Genomic DNA, 17,108 nt, shown 5'->3' on the forward strand with positions numbered 1-17,108 from the left:
GTGGCCACGCGGGACGGCCACAGGCCACAGGGGAATCGCCCAACAAACCGGCAGCGCTACGTAGCTGGTACTTTTAGAAAGGCACGCGCACCTCGGCAACCTGTCATCTCGGACCAGCATGCTTGCTGCAGGACAAATTTTGGTGGGGTCACGCTGCCCACCCACCGCCTTTCTCGCCCACCCGCGGGCACTCTAGGCCTGGGCTCACTTATTATTGTTGCTGGTGAGAAGGCATTTCCAGCTTCTTCCTCCCAAAGACTGTGCACGCCCCTCGCCTGGACACCCGACACTGCAGGCCACCACCTCCCTCTTGCTACGAGGATACACTTCTCGAGCATCTCGTCTTGGGGTTGCGCCAACTTCAAATTCCTTTCCTCTGCTGATGGTCGCAACTCGGGAAGCCGTCGCATACCTTTGATCAAGAACAAACCAAACAGCCACAGGCAGCCAGAGATCAGGTCGAGTATGTCTATGCTGCCCACATGCTTGCCGGGTTGGATCATGTACGCAAGGCGCCTCGGGTCTTCTGCCTGCTGACCTTTTCTCCTACATAGCAGCCAAATCTCAGCCTCTATCCCCATCTCTCCACCGACCAACCGACTCTCGACCATGTCCTTCTCGACCTACCTGGGGTATTTCCTGGGAGGCTATACCGCCCTGACGACCTTCTTCTACGTTCTCTCCCCGATGTCGTCCAAGTCAGGCTTTGTGGCGCGGTGCCTCGCCTCCTACATCTCCCTGGTCGTAGCCGCACTCTACGGCGCCGTCGTCTCCATCGCCCTCAGCTGCGTCGGCCAGCGTCAGATCGCGCAATGGACCACCGGCCGCGTGTTCAAATACGCCATGGCCGCTACAACCGGCGTCACCTTCGAGGTCATCGACCCCAAGGGCCACCTGGACAAGGTCAGGCCCGCCGTCTTCGTCGGCAACCACCAGACAGAGCTCGACGTCCTCATGCTCGGCTGCATGTTTCCAAAGTACTGCAGCGTGACCGCCAAGTCCAGCCTGAAGAGGCTTCCCTTCCTGGGCTGGTTCATGACCCTTAGCGGCTCGGTCTTCATCGACCGCAAGAACAGCAAGGATGCGCGCGCGGCCATGAGCGGCGCCGCAGAGCAGATAAAGACTCTGAGACAGAGCGTGTACATGTTCCCCGAGGGCACCAGGAGCTACGCCAAGGAGCCCATGCTGCTGCCCTTCAAGAAGGGCGCTTTCCATCTTGCCGTCCAGGCCCAGGTCCCCATCGTGCCGGTTGTTGCGGCCAACTACAGCGACACGCTGTATATCAAGGGAATGGTCTTCAAGTCCGGCAAGATCCCCTGCAAGGGTGGGTTTCCTTCCCCTTGGATGTGTGCGCACGTGGAGAACTGACACTTTCTGGTAGTGCTCGAACCAATCCCCACGGCAGGGCTGACCCCGGCAGACGTGGACGACTTGTGCAGCAAGACCCGGGAGCTCATGCTCAAGGAGATTATCAACCTCACATATCAAAGCCGTGGCCAGGAAGCCCCCATCGAAGCGTCAACTGTCAAGGCCAGCGGGGTTGACTTGAAGCAATGAGGGGCAGATCGGCCCCTGCCACGAGAATCAACACAGCCCACGTAGCGCCCAGGCGCAGCTAGTGGATGGCATGAAGCGCCGGAATCGCGCCGCGAGCATGGGACAGGAGGGGGCCAGGGAGGGGGATTCAAGGGCGGGCAGGCGGCGGCAACATTCTGGTTGCACAACCGTCGCTCCCCTGACATCGCCAGACGCGCACTGCCGCGAGAGACACGGGCAGTCGACAACGAGAGACAAGCTGGAAGCATTTGATACCCGCGATAGACGCATCCTTAGAACGGCGCGTTGATACAAGAGTGGCCGAAGGCCCTATACTACTTACTGGTTGCTCATGACTAGATTCAGAACAGACCTGTTTGTATACCAGATATCCTTGAAAGAAAGTTCGCCACCTCTCATGCCCCTGAATACCTACGGTCAGCGTTGTGAACACCCGAGCCAGGAATTGGACTCACCATATCTTCCATTCACAGCTAGGAATGAGATATGAGGAGACGCAAGTGGATTCGTGCATTTATTCTAGACAGTCAAAACTCAAACCTGCACCTCACTTACTCGCAAGTCTCTGCGCCAAAATGCTTTTCAGCACTTCCTTTATATTCACCACCACCACCAAGCCGGAGAGGAGCCAATAAGTAGCCCTGCAGGGCCAGGTGCCGGATCTGGCGGCGCATGCAATCATGTGCATACCCAACGCTGCGGTATGACGTCCGCATAATTCTGGCTTGGCGGCATTTTCATGTGATTGCCGACTTCGTGTGCTGCGTTCTACAAGCAACGTGCTAGAAGCCGCTGCCTTGCTCCCGTACTCTCGTGAGCAGTCAAGTTCATGCCGGCGTCTTGATCAACAGAACTGATGCTAGCCGCAGCTGAGTTGCCTGGTGGCTAACCTCCAATGTACTTGAAGACTTCTTCACGCAAGCGTTTCTGCCACACAATGAGCTCCAAAGTCCAAACGTGCACAATTCTGAAGAAGCCTCACTACTTTTATAAGAAGCTTTAAGCAATGATCCTTAGTAGAAAACAATTCGTCGTACGGGCCACGGTACGCCAAGCGACAGAAAACCGTCTTGGGCCCAGAGGCTCTGTATCCATTCTCGTATGCATAACTCCGCACAAGAGGTTGCCCAGTAAACAAAGTGGTGCTTGACGCCTGAGGCCCGCCTATATGCCGTTATGTGTATATGCTTGATTGTTGTGCTTGAGGCTTTGTGCCCACTACTGTTTGCCGCCGTCTTCTTATTGACCATGATTGCTGAAGTGACAAACGCATCTCGCGTTGTCAGTCTGTTGGCCGCACCACCGGTCACCGGTAACATCCCTTCCCGCATTCACCCAGGGCGATGCCTCACACGGTGAAGTGAGTTGGAGGTCGAATTGATAATAGCAGCGGTTTTGTGCTCAACTTCTGCAACTCAATCTCGACCTCGAGGTCTGACAAGCAACACAGAGATCCAGCACACACATTGTCCTTGCCGTCGTTCTAGCAGCTATACACCGTTGCAGCCCTCATCAGCATCTCTTTTCAAGATTAGCTCTTGCCAGCAGCAACGATGAACTTCCTCCTCAGCCTTGCGGTCCTCATTCTGGCAGCTATCTCGGAGGGATGTCCTATCGAGAAGCCCCAGTTGACTGGTGGTGTGAGTCCTGGGCTAACCAGCTAATCCTTCACGACAGGGTGCCATGGAGACCAAACTGACACTGCTGTTCCCGCCAGATACGAATTTGCACCGGCCCATTCGCCACCGGCGTCTGCACAGAGGAGCAGTACCAGCTGGATACTTGCTACAACCTGACCGGCGAGTTCGTGCGCAACACGGTCACTTTTGTGCCAGACAGTAAGCGCTGCCATATTCTGGAAACCCTCCCTGTGTATAACGCCTTGGAGCTCTCAGTAGTGACTGACAAGCACCAGACGACAAGTTTTATTGTCTGCCCTACCTCACCACGTGCGGCGGCAAATGCACGTCGCCCACGGGCTGCACCTTGGGACCCATCACGCACTACATGCCCAGCAACGACGACCTGGCCACGGTTGGCGGCGGATGGAACCAGCTGATCGCGTCGTTTGAGTGCCACCTCGGTACTCCCAAGCCCCAGGAGCCCTGAAGAAGACAGCTAGCTAGCTGTGCCTGGACGGTGTTTGGTGTGGAGGTGTGTAGCGGAACGGGTTCCTGGGGCTTACGACTTGTAGATGGTACTCCCTATCTCAGCCTATCTCAGGCAGGGGTGGTGAAGATAAACCCAGGACAGTGAGCGTGCAGGGATGAGCAGCACAGCTACACGGCCCCTTGTCATGCATACAGATGACGTCCATGCAAGGTGGGGCTGGCCGGCTGCATTGGCCCTGTCATGATGGCGGGGTAGAGGAGCTGTCTCGAAAGGTGGAGGGGCGGCACATCATGGAGTTTACTCGGCATCGTGGAGGTTGTTTTTGGAGCCAAATGGCAAACCTCGGCGACGGGGCTTGGCCTGAGGAGAGAGCAGGACAATAATAAAGCCCGACGGGCAGCTCCCTCAGGTTGTGCTAATCAGTTTTGGGGCTCTTCAAGCTAGCTTCCCTTCATGATACCAATCCGATATAATTGAGCCGTCCTCATCTCGTAATTGATTGAACGAAAGTTGACCACCACCAAGTTTCTTGATGAGATATCTAAACGTCCAGCACTCCCCAACCACACCAACCTTCACCTCCAGACTCTCACAGCTCGCACGGCACTTCACCACAACCTCGCCCTCATCCTCATCAGCACCAACATCACCCACCACCACCACCACCACCACCAAGATGGCATTCGAGACAAAAGCCACCATCGCCTCCTTTGGGGGCACTCTCCTCAAGCTCTCGCACCAGTCCACCACGACCGGCACCCCCATGGCCCTGAACCTCTACCTGCCCCCCGCGGCCGTCAAGGAGAACAAGAAGGTGCCCGTACTGATCTGGCTGTCGGGCCTGACCTGCACCCCCGACAACTGCACCGAGAAGGGCTTCTTCCAGCACGGCGCGTCGCAGCACGGCATCGCGGTGCTGTACCCAGACACCTCCCCCCGCGGGCTCGACCTGCCCGGCGAGAAGGACGCCTACGACTTTGGCGAGGCCGCCTCCTTCTACGTCGACGCCGTCAAGGCCCCCTACGACAAGAACTACCGCATGGAGACCTACCTGACCGAGGAGCTGCCCACCGCCCTGTTCGGGAGCTCCGAGTTCGGCGGCAAGCTCGACGGCTCGCGCGTGTCCATCGCCGGCCACTCGATGGGCGGCCACGGCGCCCTGACCCTGTACCTGCGCCACCCGGGCAAGTACCGCTCCGTCTCGGCCTTCGCGCCCATCGCCAACCCCTCCGAGTGCCCCTGGGGCCAGAAGGCCTTCTCCGGCTACCTGGGCGACGACAACAAGGCCGAGTGGGCCAAGCACGACGCCACCGAGCTGGTCAAGGCCTGGGACAAGAAGGCGCCCCTCAACATGCTCGTCGACGTCGGCACCGGCGACAACTTCTACAAGCAGAAGCAGCTGCTCCCTGAGAACTTTGAGAAGGCCGTCAAGGACGCCGGGCTCGATGGCCTCACCCTGCGTTATCAGCCCGACTACGACCACTCTTACTTCTTCATGTCGACCTTTAGTGACGAGCACGTCGCCCACGCCGCCAAATTCCTCGGCGCATAGGCGGAAGTGTACATAGTGTATGCATGAACGTAGGGCACGTCTCCTGCTTGGGTGGCTTGGGAACGTTGCACACCGGGTCAGGTGGCTGGTTACTTGAGGCCATGGAGAATGCACCATATTTGGCTGCCTTGCGGCAAAGAAAATCAGGTTATGCGAGACGCGACGCTAAGAACGAGCGTGGTGGTATATATACATCCAATCCAAAATATGAACAAGCCCGAAAGTCATCGAGATGGTCTAGAAATGATAGACGCACAATCTCAAAAGGCCCCCAGCTCCCAAAAGTAGATGCAATCCGCGAGGTCGTGTCCACGAACCTGGCGACTTTTCTTTTCTCAGACCCAGTCCCAGCCGATACGTTTTGACGGTGGTGGTGTGATGAAAAGCAAGTAACGACAGCCACGCAAGCGACGGTGGGTATCATGGCAACATCCGCAAGCAAGTATTTTAACTCAGCCTTTTCTCCACCGGACTGGCGCTGCCAGTCTTGGCCTTCACCTCGGCCTCCAACTCCCTTTTGATCCGGAGGTATGCCAGCTTTTCGAACCGGCTCATCCCCTTCCACCAGTGCTGGCCTGCCCCGTGCTCTCCAATCCGATCCAAAAGCTCTGCCACCTTGATTCGCACATCTCTCTCCTTGTGGAACAGCCCAAGGGCAAGGTAGAACAGTCCGGCGTGCGACTCTGGCGCCACAGATAGCAGCAGACAGATTTCTTCGTAGCTGCGGACGTACTTCGCGAAGCCGAGGTAGATCTCGCGGGTCTGCGATTGTGTCATACGCTGCATACGCAGCCGGTCGTGGAGGTGATGCAGGTCCAGTCCTTTTAGCGGTTTGATCGTGTACATCTTTGCCATGTCCTAATCTTATGTTAGCATCTCTGTCAACCGGCCGTGGCGGTCTCATCACTCGGGTCTCACTACCCACCTGGATGAAACTGTAATAACTCCTGGTGTTCCTCCATCCCTCAATTCTCGTGACGTTGCCCGCTAGCTCCTTGTACTTCGATGGTTCGTCCGGCCAGACATACCCATGTCCGTTCAGGATGCCATTGGCCCCGGAACTCGACGTGATCACGGCGCCCCCTTGTGCGTCCTCGTCACCTCCAATATACAGCGCACTCGCTCCGTACACACTTTCCTCAAATGCTGCAGCAACACGAGTGAACTTGACCACCCAGTCTCTCCACTTAGCCCTGACAACTCTCTCGCCGTGGCGAGCTGCGATGCTTTTTAGAACATCGGTCATGAACGCCTGATCTCCAGTCAAGTCCGCGCTAGAGGTGGAAGTAGAACTAGAAATGTTGACAAGACCTGAATACGAAGGATTCTGCTGCTGAAAATACGCAAGGCCTTCTGTTGCCGCTGCAGGCTCGATTTTGCTGCTGATGGTCATGCGGCCCTTTGGTAAGTCGCACAGGAGATCCCACCACTCCGGATGGTGTTCGAAGGTTGGATTTGTAACACCCGCGATGAAGCCAGGTACCTTCAGAAGGTCATCGATCTTTGTCAAATCGGTGTAAGGAAACGCATGACGCGTGAAGCCCCTCAACATACCGCCAGAGGCAAGGGCGCAGGCGGCTAGTACGGCCTCAGCAACTTCGCCTGAGGGCATGTTATGACCGAGAAAAATGACTCTCTTCTGCGTCAGAAGAGCGTTGGCCAGGACGATGATGGGATGCGTGGTAGGTCCATTCGTGGTGAGGTGTGGATGTGGCAGGAATGGCTGCGGTGCTTTCCCGTGAGGTTCCGAGAAGTTTTGGATCAACTTGATGAGGGAAAAGTCGCCCACAGACTCCGGCATCACGGCCACTGGCACCTTGATCGGAATGGGAATGCCCTTGTACATGACCTTACTCTCAAACTCGTGGGTGTCCCTGGGTACAGAATACATCGCCTTGCCCTCCAGGAAAGCTTTCGTCCCGGCTCGCTGTATTTCTGGCCGCTTAGCTGGCTGTACAGCGGGTTCTGTAGGTTGTTCTGAGCTGCTTTCGTCCTGGTCTTGTTCGATCCGCTGCTGAACCATGCGTTCGAATTTCTCAACGAAAAGGTCCTTGTTCTCACTGGACTGCAGCAATTGCCTTTCAAGAAAACTCAGCTTCGGCATCAGAGACAGGTCCATCGCGTTGACGGAGTCGTAAAGCATAGACAGCGTCTCAGGCACTGGCGATTTGAAGTATTCCTCCAAAGCCAACAGTAACAATGGCTGACAAGATGATGGGTCAGCATCACATCCCCATTTGAAGGTCAGAGCAGCACAAACCTTATATATATGCAAGAAAGGGTGCCTTGTGCAGATAGCCATCGCCTTCACAATTGCGCCTCTCTTGACGGACTTGTCTTGTTTTGTGTTCACCAAATTCAGGACGTAGACCAGAGGCGGCCCTTCGCCTCCCTCAGGCTCACTATCAGTTGACTCGTCATCGTCAAATTCGTCGTCATCGTCGTCTTGCTCTTCGTCGGCCTCATCGTCGTCTGTTGCCTCATCGATGATGCCCGCGGCTTTGTTTCTTCTCCATCTCCTCCTCCGTCTCCGTGCTTCTCTCTCTTCATCTTCCTCCTCTTGGCTCGTATCCTTGTGTAAAAAGAATATCGTCCAGTCCTGATTCCGCATGTGCGCGCCATCCGGCAACATAAGCTCCGCCAGCATGTTCTCGTCGCCAGTGATGGCCATGGGATACTGATGCTCCATGATTGGCCCCCGGTCGATATCGAAAGAAGCGACCAAGATATACTCCACGTGGTTCTCGCTGGAGCTTCGCGGATACTGAGATTTCATTTTCCGCCGGGGGTGAGCATCAGAGTTGTAGCGCGGCATCGGAACCACGCTGCTTCCGGACAGGGACGAATGTTGCGACGATACGCCGGTGCCTGTCGACGGTGTCTTGGACTTGGAGCTGGGATTTGACGTGCGGTCTGTTTCCGAAACCACACCCCCGGCACCAGGGCCGGGAGGGACTGGCGACCGTGACGGTTTTGAATGGTGTGACATTTGCGAGCCGGAACGAGAGGATGGCGGGAATGACGACAATGATGTCCTTCGCGTATGCGCAGCCGTCGAGGAGCTCCCATTATTAAGACCTGGCTTCTGCGTTTGGTAGGGCAGCGCAGTTTGCGCTGATGCCATGATATCTGACTGGGCAATCGGTCCCGCCTGGCCAGTCGGTGTTGCGCGTTTGAGAGGTACCGTCGAGTTCGGTGTATGGACGACTGGTCATGGGCGTAGGGCTGACGATGATATTAGGGCCTCAAAGCAAGGCGGAGTCGTCAGCAACTATGGGTACAGAATATTGCGGTGTAGCCGTGTGAACTTCAGTGTGAACTTCAGTTGGCAAGAGAGAGTTTGCACTGCCGTCGTCGTTCCGTTTCGTCTTATGGTTCAGCGAAGTACAGGAAGCAGCCCGTTGGCTTGACTTGTACTCTGGTGTGTTCGGTCTGACGGCGCCACTGGATAATGGAGTCTCGGGCCAGCGAGGCGCATCCCGAGAAGTTGATGGCGTAGCGGGAATGTGGATTATGGCTGGAGTCGTACAGCAGGAGGCTTGCACAACCAGGCCGGCGGGAGAGGAACCGAGATTTGTTTCGGGGGGGGGGGGTTGAAAGAGGCGTGCTGATGCACCCGCCGTTGCGTCCTTGCGTCCTTGCGACCTTGCGTCTTTGTGTCCCTGAGTTGGACGGCACGGACACCGGGTTTCGGCCCAAGGTGCAGTGCTTTTTGGCTCTGGGTTGGCGATTGGGCCCTGCCGGATATGCTGTGGAATGCGATTCGATGCCCGAGGAAGAGGAGTCGGGAGGAGGAGGAATTGGGGCCTTGCGGCCGGGGCGATGGCTCCCCTGCGGAGGGGTTCAGACGATCTCGGGGCCAGTTCGAGTGGCTCAGGCTCAGGCTCAGGATGCGAAGTGGATGCAATTGGTAGTAGGGCGCGGGCGTTGAGGATCCAACATCGCAGGGCCAGGGTCCAGGAGTGGACTCGGGAGTATAGGGGCGTTGATAGGTGATAGGTGGTGTGCAAAGGAGGGTGGGTGCAGGTCGGTGGTCGGTGGTCGGTGGTCGATCGGTGGATTCCTACTGTACAATGGCACGGAGTAGTAGCATGGCAGCACTGGCCTCGCCTTTAAGTCAAGCCGAGTCAATGCGTAGGGAATGGACGGACTGAGACATGATCTGCTACAGCAGGAGCATAATTGACCACTAGTAGAGGGACCGGAGAACGGAAGAGAGGGAACGGTAGACAAGGCTAAGGCTGGGTGGGATGTGGGACAGAGATGCAAAGAAAAAAAGGCGGGCTTGGGAGGATTCTGGTTGCCGCACACCTCCCTCGTCCTGCTCTGCTACTCTTAGTAGTACACGGCCTCGGCACGAATAGGTATCTAGTATCTACAGCATGTACGGAGTGCTCCATATTCTGCTAGGTACCAAGTAGGTAGGTAGCACACCCACCCAACCCGCACTTTGGGGTCCTCTGGGTCCTCTGGTTAAGCCTGCCCTTGTGTTTCAAGGCCAGTCCTTTTCCGCCTCTTTGCTCTTCCGGCCCCGCCCCTCCCCGTTCACGCTCATCGCAAGAGATGGAACGTTGATGGCTTGCTTGGTGGACCCCTATCGAGGCTTGCAGGCCTGCAGGCTGGCAGGCCTGCTCCCCTGACAGGGGTTTGTGGGAGGACCGTCAATACGTCTTGCAAGAGCTGCCCTTTCCGGTCGTGTGTCGGGCGGCCCCCAAACCGTGCCTTTCCCTTCCTGGCAGCACCTTCACCCTGTTCGGTCGGTGCATTGCTCGGAATCTGGCCTGTGCGGCTGCTCTTTGAGACAGCCTTGGGGGAAAAGAGGTAGCTGGACGGCCAATCCTGCCTCGAGGTGTGGGAGCGGGCGCTGCATGCGCTGCAGGCCCTGCCCTGAGATCTCCATCAGCACGCAGGGGTGCCCTGCTCCTGCGGCGCTTACCAGCCAGCCCAGCCCAGCCCAGCCTGCCCGTTGCTGGGTGAGCTTGTTGACCTGCTTTTTCGCGTCCAGCCGCCTGGGCCGATTTCATCACCAGGGACATTGACCTGACATTTGTAGAATGCGCCTCCCGCACGACACGGCCGACTCACAAGCTCATATCGGCCCCTCCGGGTTCTCGAGAGGTCACCAGACGAACAAGCAGTACCCATCAACTTCACATCCCCGTTGTCCAATTGATCCGTGATCCCTGAACCTGCCAAGCGAGTCGCCTGTCGACGTGTTGACTGTTATCGATACCCAACCACAGATCCATCGACCGCACTACGCCCAGTGCTCCGCATCATGGTGGGTGCAAAGCATGACGGAGTCTTCCCCACTTGGTGCCTATTGCTTGTATACTTACAACATTGTTATTATTAGGCACTACCAACTGGGCACCTCAAGTCATCTCAGGGAGGAGGATACGGTTCTCCTCGCAGCTCTCCCTTTCGACGACCCGAGTCTCCTGCATCGCCATCGCCGCTCCGACACACCACACCGCTAGCATCGCCGTCCAGACCAGGCCAGACGAACAGTAGCTCGCGATTCGCAGCGTCCACCCCAACCGGGACCTCTGAGAGCCTCACGCCAAGAGGGCCGGCAAGTACACAGCAGCCACCACCACCACCAGAGATGTTTGGGTCACCACGTGCGCAGCGCCCCGCACCGGTCACGACTGCATCCTCCACATCTATCACGGGCCATAGCAGCGCATTGTCACAACTGCAACCTGCACAGGTGCGGACCTTGCGCGAGGGCTTCCAGATCCTGGACAGGGATAGCGACGGCACAGTGAACAGGGAGGATGTCGCCGACATGCTGAACCAGCTCGGTAGGTCCATCAACAAGGCGCAGCGGCCTCGTCACGAGGCTGCACAAGGCTGTAATTCTGCTAACGGGCGAGCTCATGGCGACCCAGGCCTACCGTCTTCTGCGGCAGACGTGTCGAGCTTTTTCCCTTCCTCTGCGCCACAGACGATCACGCTTGCGGCTTTCCTCAACAACGTGGCCAGCAGCCTTGCGCCGCTCTCCCCCAGTGCCGAGCTCGCCTCGGCATTTTCTGCCTTTGACGACGACGACAGCGGCCAGATCGACCTGGCGGAGCTTCGGGATGCGCTGCTGCATACCGCACCCGAGGCGGGCGAGAGACCACTGACAGCCGCAGAAATTGACCAGGTCATGAGCGGGTTCACCGGGAAGAGGGCCTTTGGAAGCAAGGTAAAAGGTGGAGGTGCAGCAGGCTTTGGCAAGAGGGGCGAAGTGTTTCGCTACCACGAGTTCGTGAACTCCATCGCCGGTAGAGGCCATGGAAGCGGAGGGGCGGCCGAGGAGGACGAGGAAAAGGCGTGATGATGTGTGATGATTGACGATGCATAGCTTATGGGATTCCGGGCAACTGAGTGGGCTTGTCACTATTTCGAAATATAATAGCAGACCGATTGGTGATCATGCGTCCGACCTGGTGTTCTTTCTTGCCAGAACATGAGGTTAGACATGAGGAGCCGATGTATATACAATGTCTGCAGATCATTTGGTGAAGGGGTTGCCGACGCCTTCAGCCCCTCTAATCACGGATCTTGGGCGTAAAGGAAATGTCCACCAATATGTGTGTATTTTCAGAAGGTACGGATTGTGTCTGCGGGCATGTACATTGAATATTGTCTGTCTTGGGGTTGTGTACATGGTCCTCACGTTGGTGGTTGATTTGCACGGCTGGGTCTGCATTGCGTCATTGCACTACGGGCAAGTCTAGACGGGGTTGAAGGACAGCGGCGACCGGGAGCGTTTGCAGTTCAGAGCCAACCTGCATGCCAGCCAGCTGCCAGCATAGTCCTTGATTACAGACCTGACAGGCAGACAGGCAGACAGGCAGACAGGCAGAAAGGGTTGCTACCGTTGGGTGGCCCAAATCTCTCACAGTGGCAGGCGGGCTGGCGGGTAGAACCAGCCACTGTGTTTTGGCGTTGGCTGGTGGGAGGGCAGCATGGAAGGTTCGAGAATTACGGCGACACAAATGAAGAGGCAATTTACGCTTATGGCAATACTTCGGTTAGGCCAATTCGGCTTTGGGTGGTAGGCCTATGCGGTTAGGCAAAGCTGCTACTTGTGTTCCCAGGCAAGCCAGGGTCCTCCAGGGCGGTTCCCCCCACCCACCCTCTTGCGCGGGAGCCTGTGCCGGGGCGGGCTGCTCCCGCCTCCCCAGCCCGCGGGTAGTGATATAGGTCGCCCGTTTGCAAGGGTATTTATTATTGGCAGATGTGACCATAGGCACTGACCACTGACCACTGACCAGAGGGGTGCCGCAGAGAAGAAGAAAAGGGGACTGATGGACCTGATGGACCGGCCCCATACCCGGCGACTGGTCTAACATAACTAGGCTTGCTAGGTGCTCGCAGTACATACGGTCAAGGTGCAGCAACGGCAAGTTCCCCTCCCAAATAGCGGGTCCAGGTCTGTTTACACGTGCGGCGATTGGGTGCGGCTCGAAATCCAGGTGGTTGAACGGGCGGCGATTGACGTGTGTTGACCTGGCGCTGAGTGGTCGCGCAGGCCCTGCAGAGGGGGGAACACCCGGTGCAATTGGGCGGCATATCAACCGTAGAATGCAGAGTTCGGTCGAGAGGCCAATGGATGCTGCCTGTCTCTGGCCAGGGGCCTGGTGCGCCTTACCGTACCTGCCACGCCTGCTCCTGCTACCAGGCAGAGAAAGAGGGAGAGGGAGAGGGAGAGGCGCGTGTCGAGACTGTGATGTGCCTGCTATGCCCGCTGCTGTGTGCTGGGCTAGGTTGGGCTGGGGCGTGTTTAATCCCCGAGGCCACGCACTCTACCTTCTTGTCTCGTCCGGCCCTCCACTACGGTGCACAAGGCCAGCTGGATACGGTTCCGTTGACATGGTTGCGAGCTGATAAATCTCCCCAGAGCCCTGTCCAAGACTCCAGGCCTCCTCTCACACAAATCCAGAACCCTCCCATATTCTTTGCTCTGGCCTGTCCTCGATTGTTCCTGCCTTTGGTCCTGCCCTCGTCTGTCTCCAGTCTTTCCCTCCAGCCTCGTCTCTGCCAACCTACAGAAACCACCTCGACGACGACGGCTCCTCCTCACCCTTGTCCTCGATCAACCGAGTCCCTTGGTACTTGCATAATAGCTCTGCTGGTTTTGACAGGTTGACCGCCCGGCGAGGCAGAAGAAGAGGAGCAGGTAAACAGGACTCCCCTCAACGTTGATTGCGCCCTGCTTGGCCTCGATAGAGTTTATACGGCGACCGTCCTCCGTACAACCCGGATCTTGCCAATCCCACACCGCCCAAGACAACGCCCAAAACGCGCACAAGCCCAGATAAATACTGCGCGTTGCAAACAGCTGCTTTGTTCCGCCACATCTCAACATTGAACGTTACATATCCGAGCGAGTGTACGGAGCATCCGGCAGAATCGACTGGAGCTGCTGCTACTCCACAGCAAACCCACCACCATCTGAAGCAGCGGCCGACAAGGGGACCAGAGGCAGAATAAAAAAGGAACGCCCCACGTTTGTTCACATCCCGCACCCGTTATCACTTTATGCAACAGTCGGAGCTCCAGGCCAACCCAGCTTGACCCTGCAAATCGCATTTGCGTGCATAGTCCTGCGTCTGTGTGGCTGCGGCAGGACAGGAAGACTGTACCGAGTAAAGGACAGGCGACCCCAATCCAGAACTTTTTTCCCCCCCAGCGCCGCTTTGCTAGCTGCACTAGTACTGTCCCAGTACTCAGGACCAAGAGTCAGCCAGAGGGAAAAAAAGTCATAGAGCCCGGCTTATCTCACCTAGCCCGCTTTATTTCAAATGAAGTTCTTCGGGAAGAAGTCTACCAAGAAGCCCCACCCCAACGACCACGACGACTACGTCTTGGACGCAGACTACTTTCATTCCGAACCATCCTCGCCCACAAAGTCACCGTCCAAGTCTGCATCGTCGTCGCCCACCAAGAGGTCAGCCCGACCCGCTTCGCCGGCGACGCCAACTAGTCCCTCGGGCGAGGCCAAACACCGTTCCAACGGCTCCCGGCACTTTTCTAGAGCTTCGTCCGACCTCGGCAAATCATCTTCTCGAAAGAAGAAGGCCGACCTTGACACGCATCCTCTCAACCTCCCACCCGACGAGATTAGGAGGCTCTCGAGGCTGTCAGCCATGAGTGCACGCGAGTCGGTCGACAGGATGGACATTGATCCTCCCAGCAGTGCCCCGACCCCGTCGTCTCCTCCACGACAAGAATCGCCGCCTGCTGCCGACAAGACTGCCGAGGAGACTACTCCTCCTGCCACAAATGGGTCATCTTCTCCCAAGACGGAGGATGCTCCTCCTCCGCCCCCGCACACGAGTGATCCCAACAGCCCCCCGCCGACCCCCGCAGACGAGGCTGAGGTGTTCAAGAACCTGGGAAATAAGTTCTTCAAGGAACGAAACTACAGGCGGGCCATTGAGGAGTACTCCAAAGGTTGGTTGGGCCACGGCCTTGTTTCCCGACAAGTCCTGGTGTACTGACAATGAATTAAATCCCAGCCGTCGAACTGCAACCGGACTCGGCCACGTACTTGGGCAACCGGGCTGCCGCGTACATGGCCGATGGCAAGTTTGAATCTGCTCTTGATGACTGCAAGCGGGCCGTCGACCTGGACTCCAACAATCCCAAGATCTTGCTCCGCCTGGCCCGAATCTACACCAATCTGGGACAACCGGACGAGGCAATGGTTACGTTCCAGCGCATCCGGCCACCACCCTCTGCCAAGGACATGGCACAGGCAAAGGAGATGCTGCAGTACATCAAATCCGCGCAGCAGGGGCTAGAAGAGGGCCGGGGCCCCTCCCTGGTGCTGCATGCTCTTGATATGGCCGAGAGGCTGCTCGGATCCGGGGCCCGGAAGCCGCGCAAGTGGCAGCTGATGCGAGGAGAGGCTTATCTCAAGATGGGCGGGGTTAACTCGCTCGGCGAAGCCCAGAATGTTGCCACCAACCTGCTGAGGAACAACAGCCAGGATCCCGAGGCCCTGGTCCTGAGAGCCCGCGGGCTCTACGGGCAAGGCGAGAACGAGAAGGCCATCAAGGTCTTGCAAATGGCCATCAGCTGTGACCCTGATTTCCGGGATGCCATCAAGTGGCTCAAGATCATCAGGAATCTGCACAAGACCAAGGAGGATGGCAATGCGGCATACAAGGCCCGTCAATGGCAGGCTGCGATCGACAAGTATACCGTGGCTCTGGACGTGGACCCTGCAAACAAGTCGACAAACGCCAAGATCCTGCAGAACCGCGCGCTCTGCTACCAACAGCTCAAACAGTACGACGAGGCAATCGCAGACTGCGACAAGGCCCTGAGCCTGGACCCCAGCTATACCAAGGCCCGTAAGACCAAGGCAAATGCTCTTGGCGGCGCCGAGAAGTGGGAGGACGCGGTGCGGGAGTGGAAGGCGCTCGCGGAGGCTGACCCATCAGACGCTTCGATTCAAAGGGAGGCCCGAAAGGCCGAGATCGAGCTCAAGAAGAGCCAGCGAAAGGATCACTACAAGATCTTGGGCGTGCCAAAGGATGCTGACGACAACCAAATCAAGAGGGCTTACCGGAAGCTGGCCATCCAGTACCACCCCGACAAGAACCCCGGTAACGCAGAGGCCGAGGCGAAGTTCAAGGATATCAGCGAAGCATATGAGACCTTGAGCGATCCTCAGTAAGTGACCCACAGAAGCCACTCGACTTGGGGGTGGACGATACTAACACTAGACTAGAAAGCGAGCCCGGTACGACGCTGGCGACGACCTGGACATGTCCGACATGTTCGGCGGCGGTGGCGGCGGCGGCATGGGCATCGACCCTGACATCCTCTTCAGCATGATGGGCCAACAAGGTGGCTTCGGTGGCGGCGGTGGAGGTTTTGGTGGCGGCGGCGGATTCCCTGGAGGCGGCGGCTTCCCTTTCGCCAACGGTGGCGGCGGCCGGGCGCGTGGGTTCCCCGGCGGGTTCCAGTTCTCCTGACAATCGGACGAGGAAGACGACGACACCGACGAGTGCTTAAGCACCGGAGACTGCTCCGAGCACGACGACGACACGCAGGCAGGACAGGGTGGTAGGGATGAAAAGGCACCGTGGTGGCAGGCAGAGGCCGAGGCCTCGGCTGCTGCACATGACAAGCGGCTGGAACGGATGCGGCAGATTGGTGTCGTGTTCCTTGCGGCCATCGTTCTTCTTCCTCTGCAGGTTGTGGGGCTGCTGGTGGTAGTCGCGGGCATATTTTACATGTGCATTGTTGCGACGGGGGCTCTCACATGACGATAGAGATTTTCAAGTCCAGGACATTCTGCCGGACAATCTGAGCATCGTGGGTCGCAATCTGGGATAGATGGCATTTGCTAATTCTACGTGTGCATCGTTCACGGTGCTCGGGCGTTGGAAAAGGAAGGGTTGGACTGATGGATCAAAGGCCATGCCATGCCTTGATCCATAAAGCTCATCTAATCATGAACTTGTTTTACTATTGTGTGCACGGATGGCTATATACAGATAGACAAGGTACCCCTCGCTGAGCTCAATGCCAAAAGTTGTTCAAAAATGTGCTGCTCTCTGTGACGTGGGGGAGGGATAGTTGCGACGTGGACGTCCACAATGATTTGCGTTGGTGAGATGGGTTCGACTCAATTTATATTCTGCTTCGGCTCCTTTGTCAAGACTCTTATCCCAGCAACAATCATTCAACCACCTTCATTAAGAGCTCAACTATAACCTTCCAGGTTGCCAGAGGCGGTGGGGCTGTTCCGTTTGCCCCAGGGCTGAAGTGAGGCCCGCTTGCCGAGTCCCTGGCTGTCTAATGCGGTAGTGCACAAGTGGCCTCAAGCATTTTAGCGTGTTGGCGTGGCAGCATCCCCGTAGCCGCTACACACCAT

At 57.2% G+C, this 17,108-nt stretch overlaps 6 protein-coding genes across 6 annotated transcripts; 5 read left to right on the plus strand and 1 right to left on the minus strand.

Annotated features, from left to right (window-relative positions):
• Positions 1 to 102: 102 nt before the first annotated feature.
• On the plus strand, positions 103 to 1,955 carry KVR01_008547 (1-acylglycerol-3-phosphate O-acyltransferase SLC1). Its single transcript, XM_044782570.1, has 3 exons — positions 103 to 463; positions 558 to 1,324; positions 1,382 to 1,955. The coding sequence occupies exons 2-3, from the start codon at positions 610 to 612 to the stop codon at positions 1,555 to 1,557; spliced, it is 891 nt and encodes a 296-aa protein (XP_044642314.1). The 5' UTR covers positions 103 to 463; positions 558 to 609; the 3' UTR covers positions 1,558 to 1,955.
• A 458-nt stretch (positions 1,956 to 2,413) lies between these two features.
• On the plus strand, positions 2,414 to 3,666 carry KVR01_008755 (uncharacterized protein; the record flags this gene model as incomplete). Its single annotated transcript, XM_044784680.1, has 3 exons — positions 2,414 to 2,425; positions 3,275 to 3,395; positions 3,473 to 3,666. 3 exons carry the CDS (start codon positions 2,414 to 2,416, stop codon positions 3,664 to 3,666), a joined length of 327 nt encoding a protein of 108 aa, XP_044642522.1.
• A 363-nt stretch (positions 3,667 to 4,029) lies between these two features.
• KVR01_008460 (uncharacterized protein) lies at positions 4,030 to 9,670 on the minus strand. The gene is made up of 3 exons (XM_044791328.1): positions 7,482 to 9,670; positions 6,147 to 7,424; positions 4,030 to 6,079 (listed from the first exon to the last, which is right to left on the minus strand). The coding sequence occupies exons 1-3, from the start codon at positions 8,343 to 8,345 to the stop codon at positions 5,669 to 5,671; spliced, it is 2,553 nt and encodes an 850-aa protein (XP_044642227.1). The 5' UTR covers positions 8,346 to 9,670; the 3' UTR covers positions 4,030 to 5,668.
• KVR01_008421 (S-formylglutathione hydrolase) lies at positions 4,346 to 5,221 on the plus strand (the record flags this gene model as incomplete). The annotated part of the gene is made up of 1 exon (XM_044783930.1): positions 4,346 to 5,221. One exon carries the CDS (start codon positions 4,346 to 4,348, stop codon positions 5,219 to 5,221), a length of 876 nt encoding a protein of 291 aa, XP_044642188.1.
• A 552-nt stretch (positions 9,671 to 10,222) lies between the features above and the next one.
• KVR01_008386 (uncharacterized protein) lies at positions 10,223 to 12,058 on the plus strand. The gene is made up of 3 exons (XM_044790724.1): positions 10,223 to 10,502; positions 10,578 to 11,028; positions 11,116 to 12,058. Exons 1-3 carry the CDS (start codon positions 10,500 to 10,502, stop codon positions 11,544 to 11,546), a joined length of 885 nt encoding a protein of 294 aa, XP_044642153.1. The 5' UTR covers positions 10,223 to 10,499; the 3' UTR covers positions 11,547 to 12,058.
• Positions 12,059 to 12,388: 330 nt separating this feature from the next.
• On the plus strand, positions 12,389 to 16,777 carry KVR01_008728 (uncharacterized protein). The gene is made up of 3 exons (XM_044793722.1): positions 12,389 to 14,671; positions 14,737 to 15,898; positions 15,957 to 16,777. Exons 1-3 carry the CDS (start codon positions 14,020 to 14,022, stop codon positions 16,201 to 16,203), a joined length of 2,061 nt encoding a protein of 686 aa, XP_044642495.1. The 5' UTR covers positions 12,389 to 14,019; the 3' UTR covers positions 16,204 to 16,777.
• The last annotated feature ends 331 nt before the right edge of the window (positions 16,778 to 17,108 follow it).

The sequence above is a fragment of the Diaporthe batatas genome (genome assembly GCF_019321695.1).
Source record: "Diaporthe batatas strain CRI 302-4 chromosome Unknown Contig00010, whole genome shotgun sequence".
In the NCBI taxonomy this organism is placed as follows: domain Eukaryota; kingdom Fungi; phylum Ascomycota; class Sordariomycetes; order Diaporthales; family Diaporthaceae; genus Diaporthe; species Diaporthe batatas.

Coding starts and splice junctions, on each gene's coding strand:
- KVR01_008460 (XM_044791328.1), bottom strand. CDS start 8,345: ATGGCATCAGCGCAAACTGCGCTGCCCTACCAAACGCAGAAGCCAGGT. Junction 7,425..7,481: donor CTTTCTTGCATATATATAAG/GTTTGTGCTGCT, acceptor TCATCTTGTCAG/CCATTGTTACTGTTGGCTTT. Junction 6,080..6,146: donor GTTATTACAGTTTCATCCAG/GTGGGTAGTGAG, acceptor ACATAAGATTAG/GACATGGCAAAGATGTACAC.
- KVR01_008547 (XM_044782570.1), top strand. CDS start 610: ATGTCCTTCTCGACCTACCTGGGGTATTTCCTGGGAGGCTATACCGCC. Junction 1,325..1,381: donor CGGCAAGATCCCCTGCAAGG/GTGGGTTTCCTT, acceptor ACTTTCTGGTAG/TGCTCGAACCAATCCCCACG.
- KVR01_008728 (XM_044793722.1), top strand. CDS start 14,020: ATGAAGTTCTTCGGGAAGAAGTCTACCAAGAAGCCCCACCCCAACGAC. Junction 14,672..14,736: donor CATTGAGGAGTACTCCAAAG/GTTGGTTGGGCC, acceptor ATTAAATCCCAG/CCGTCGAACTGCAACCGGAC. Junction 15,899..15,956: donor GAGACCTTGAGCGATCCTCA/GTAAGTGACCCA, acceptor ACACTAGACTAG/AAAGCGAGCCCGGTACGACG.
- KVR01_008386 (XM_044790724.1), top strand. Junction 11,029..11,115: donor CGACATGCTGAACCAGCTCG/GTAGGTCCATCA, acceptor ATGGCGACCCAG/GCCTACCGTCTTCTGCGGCA.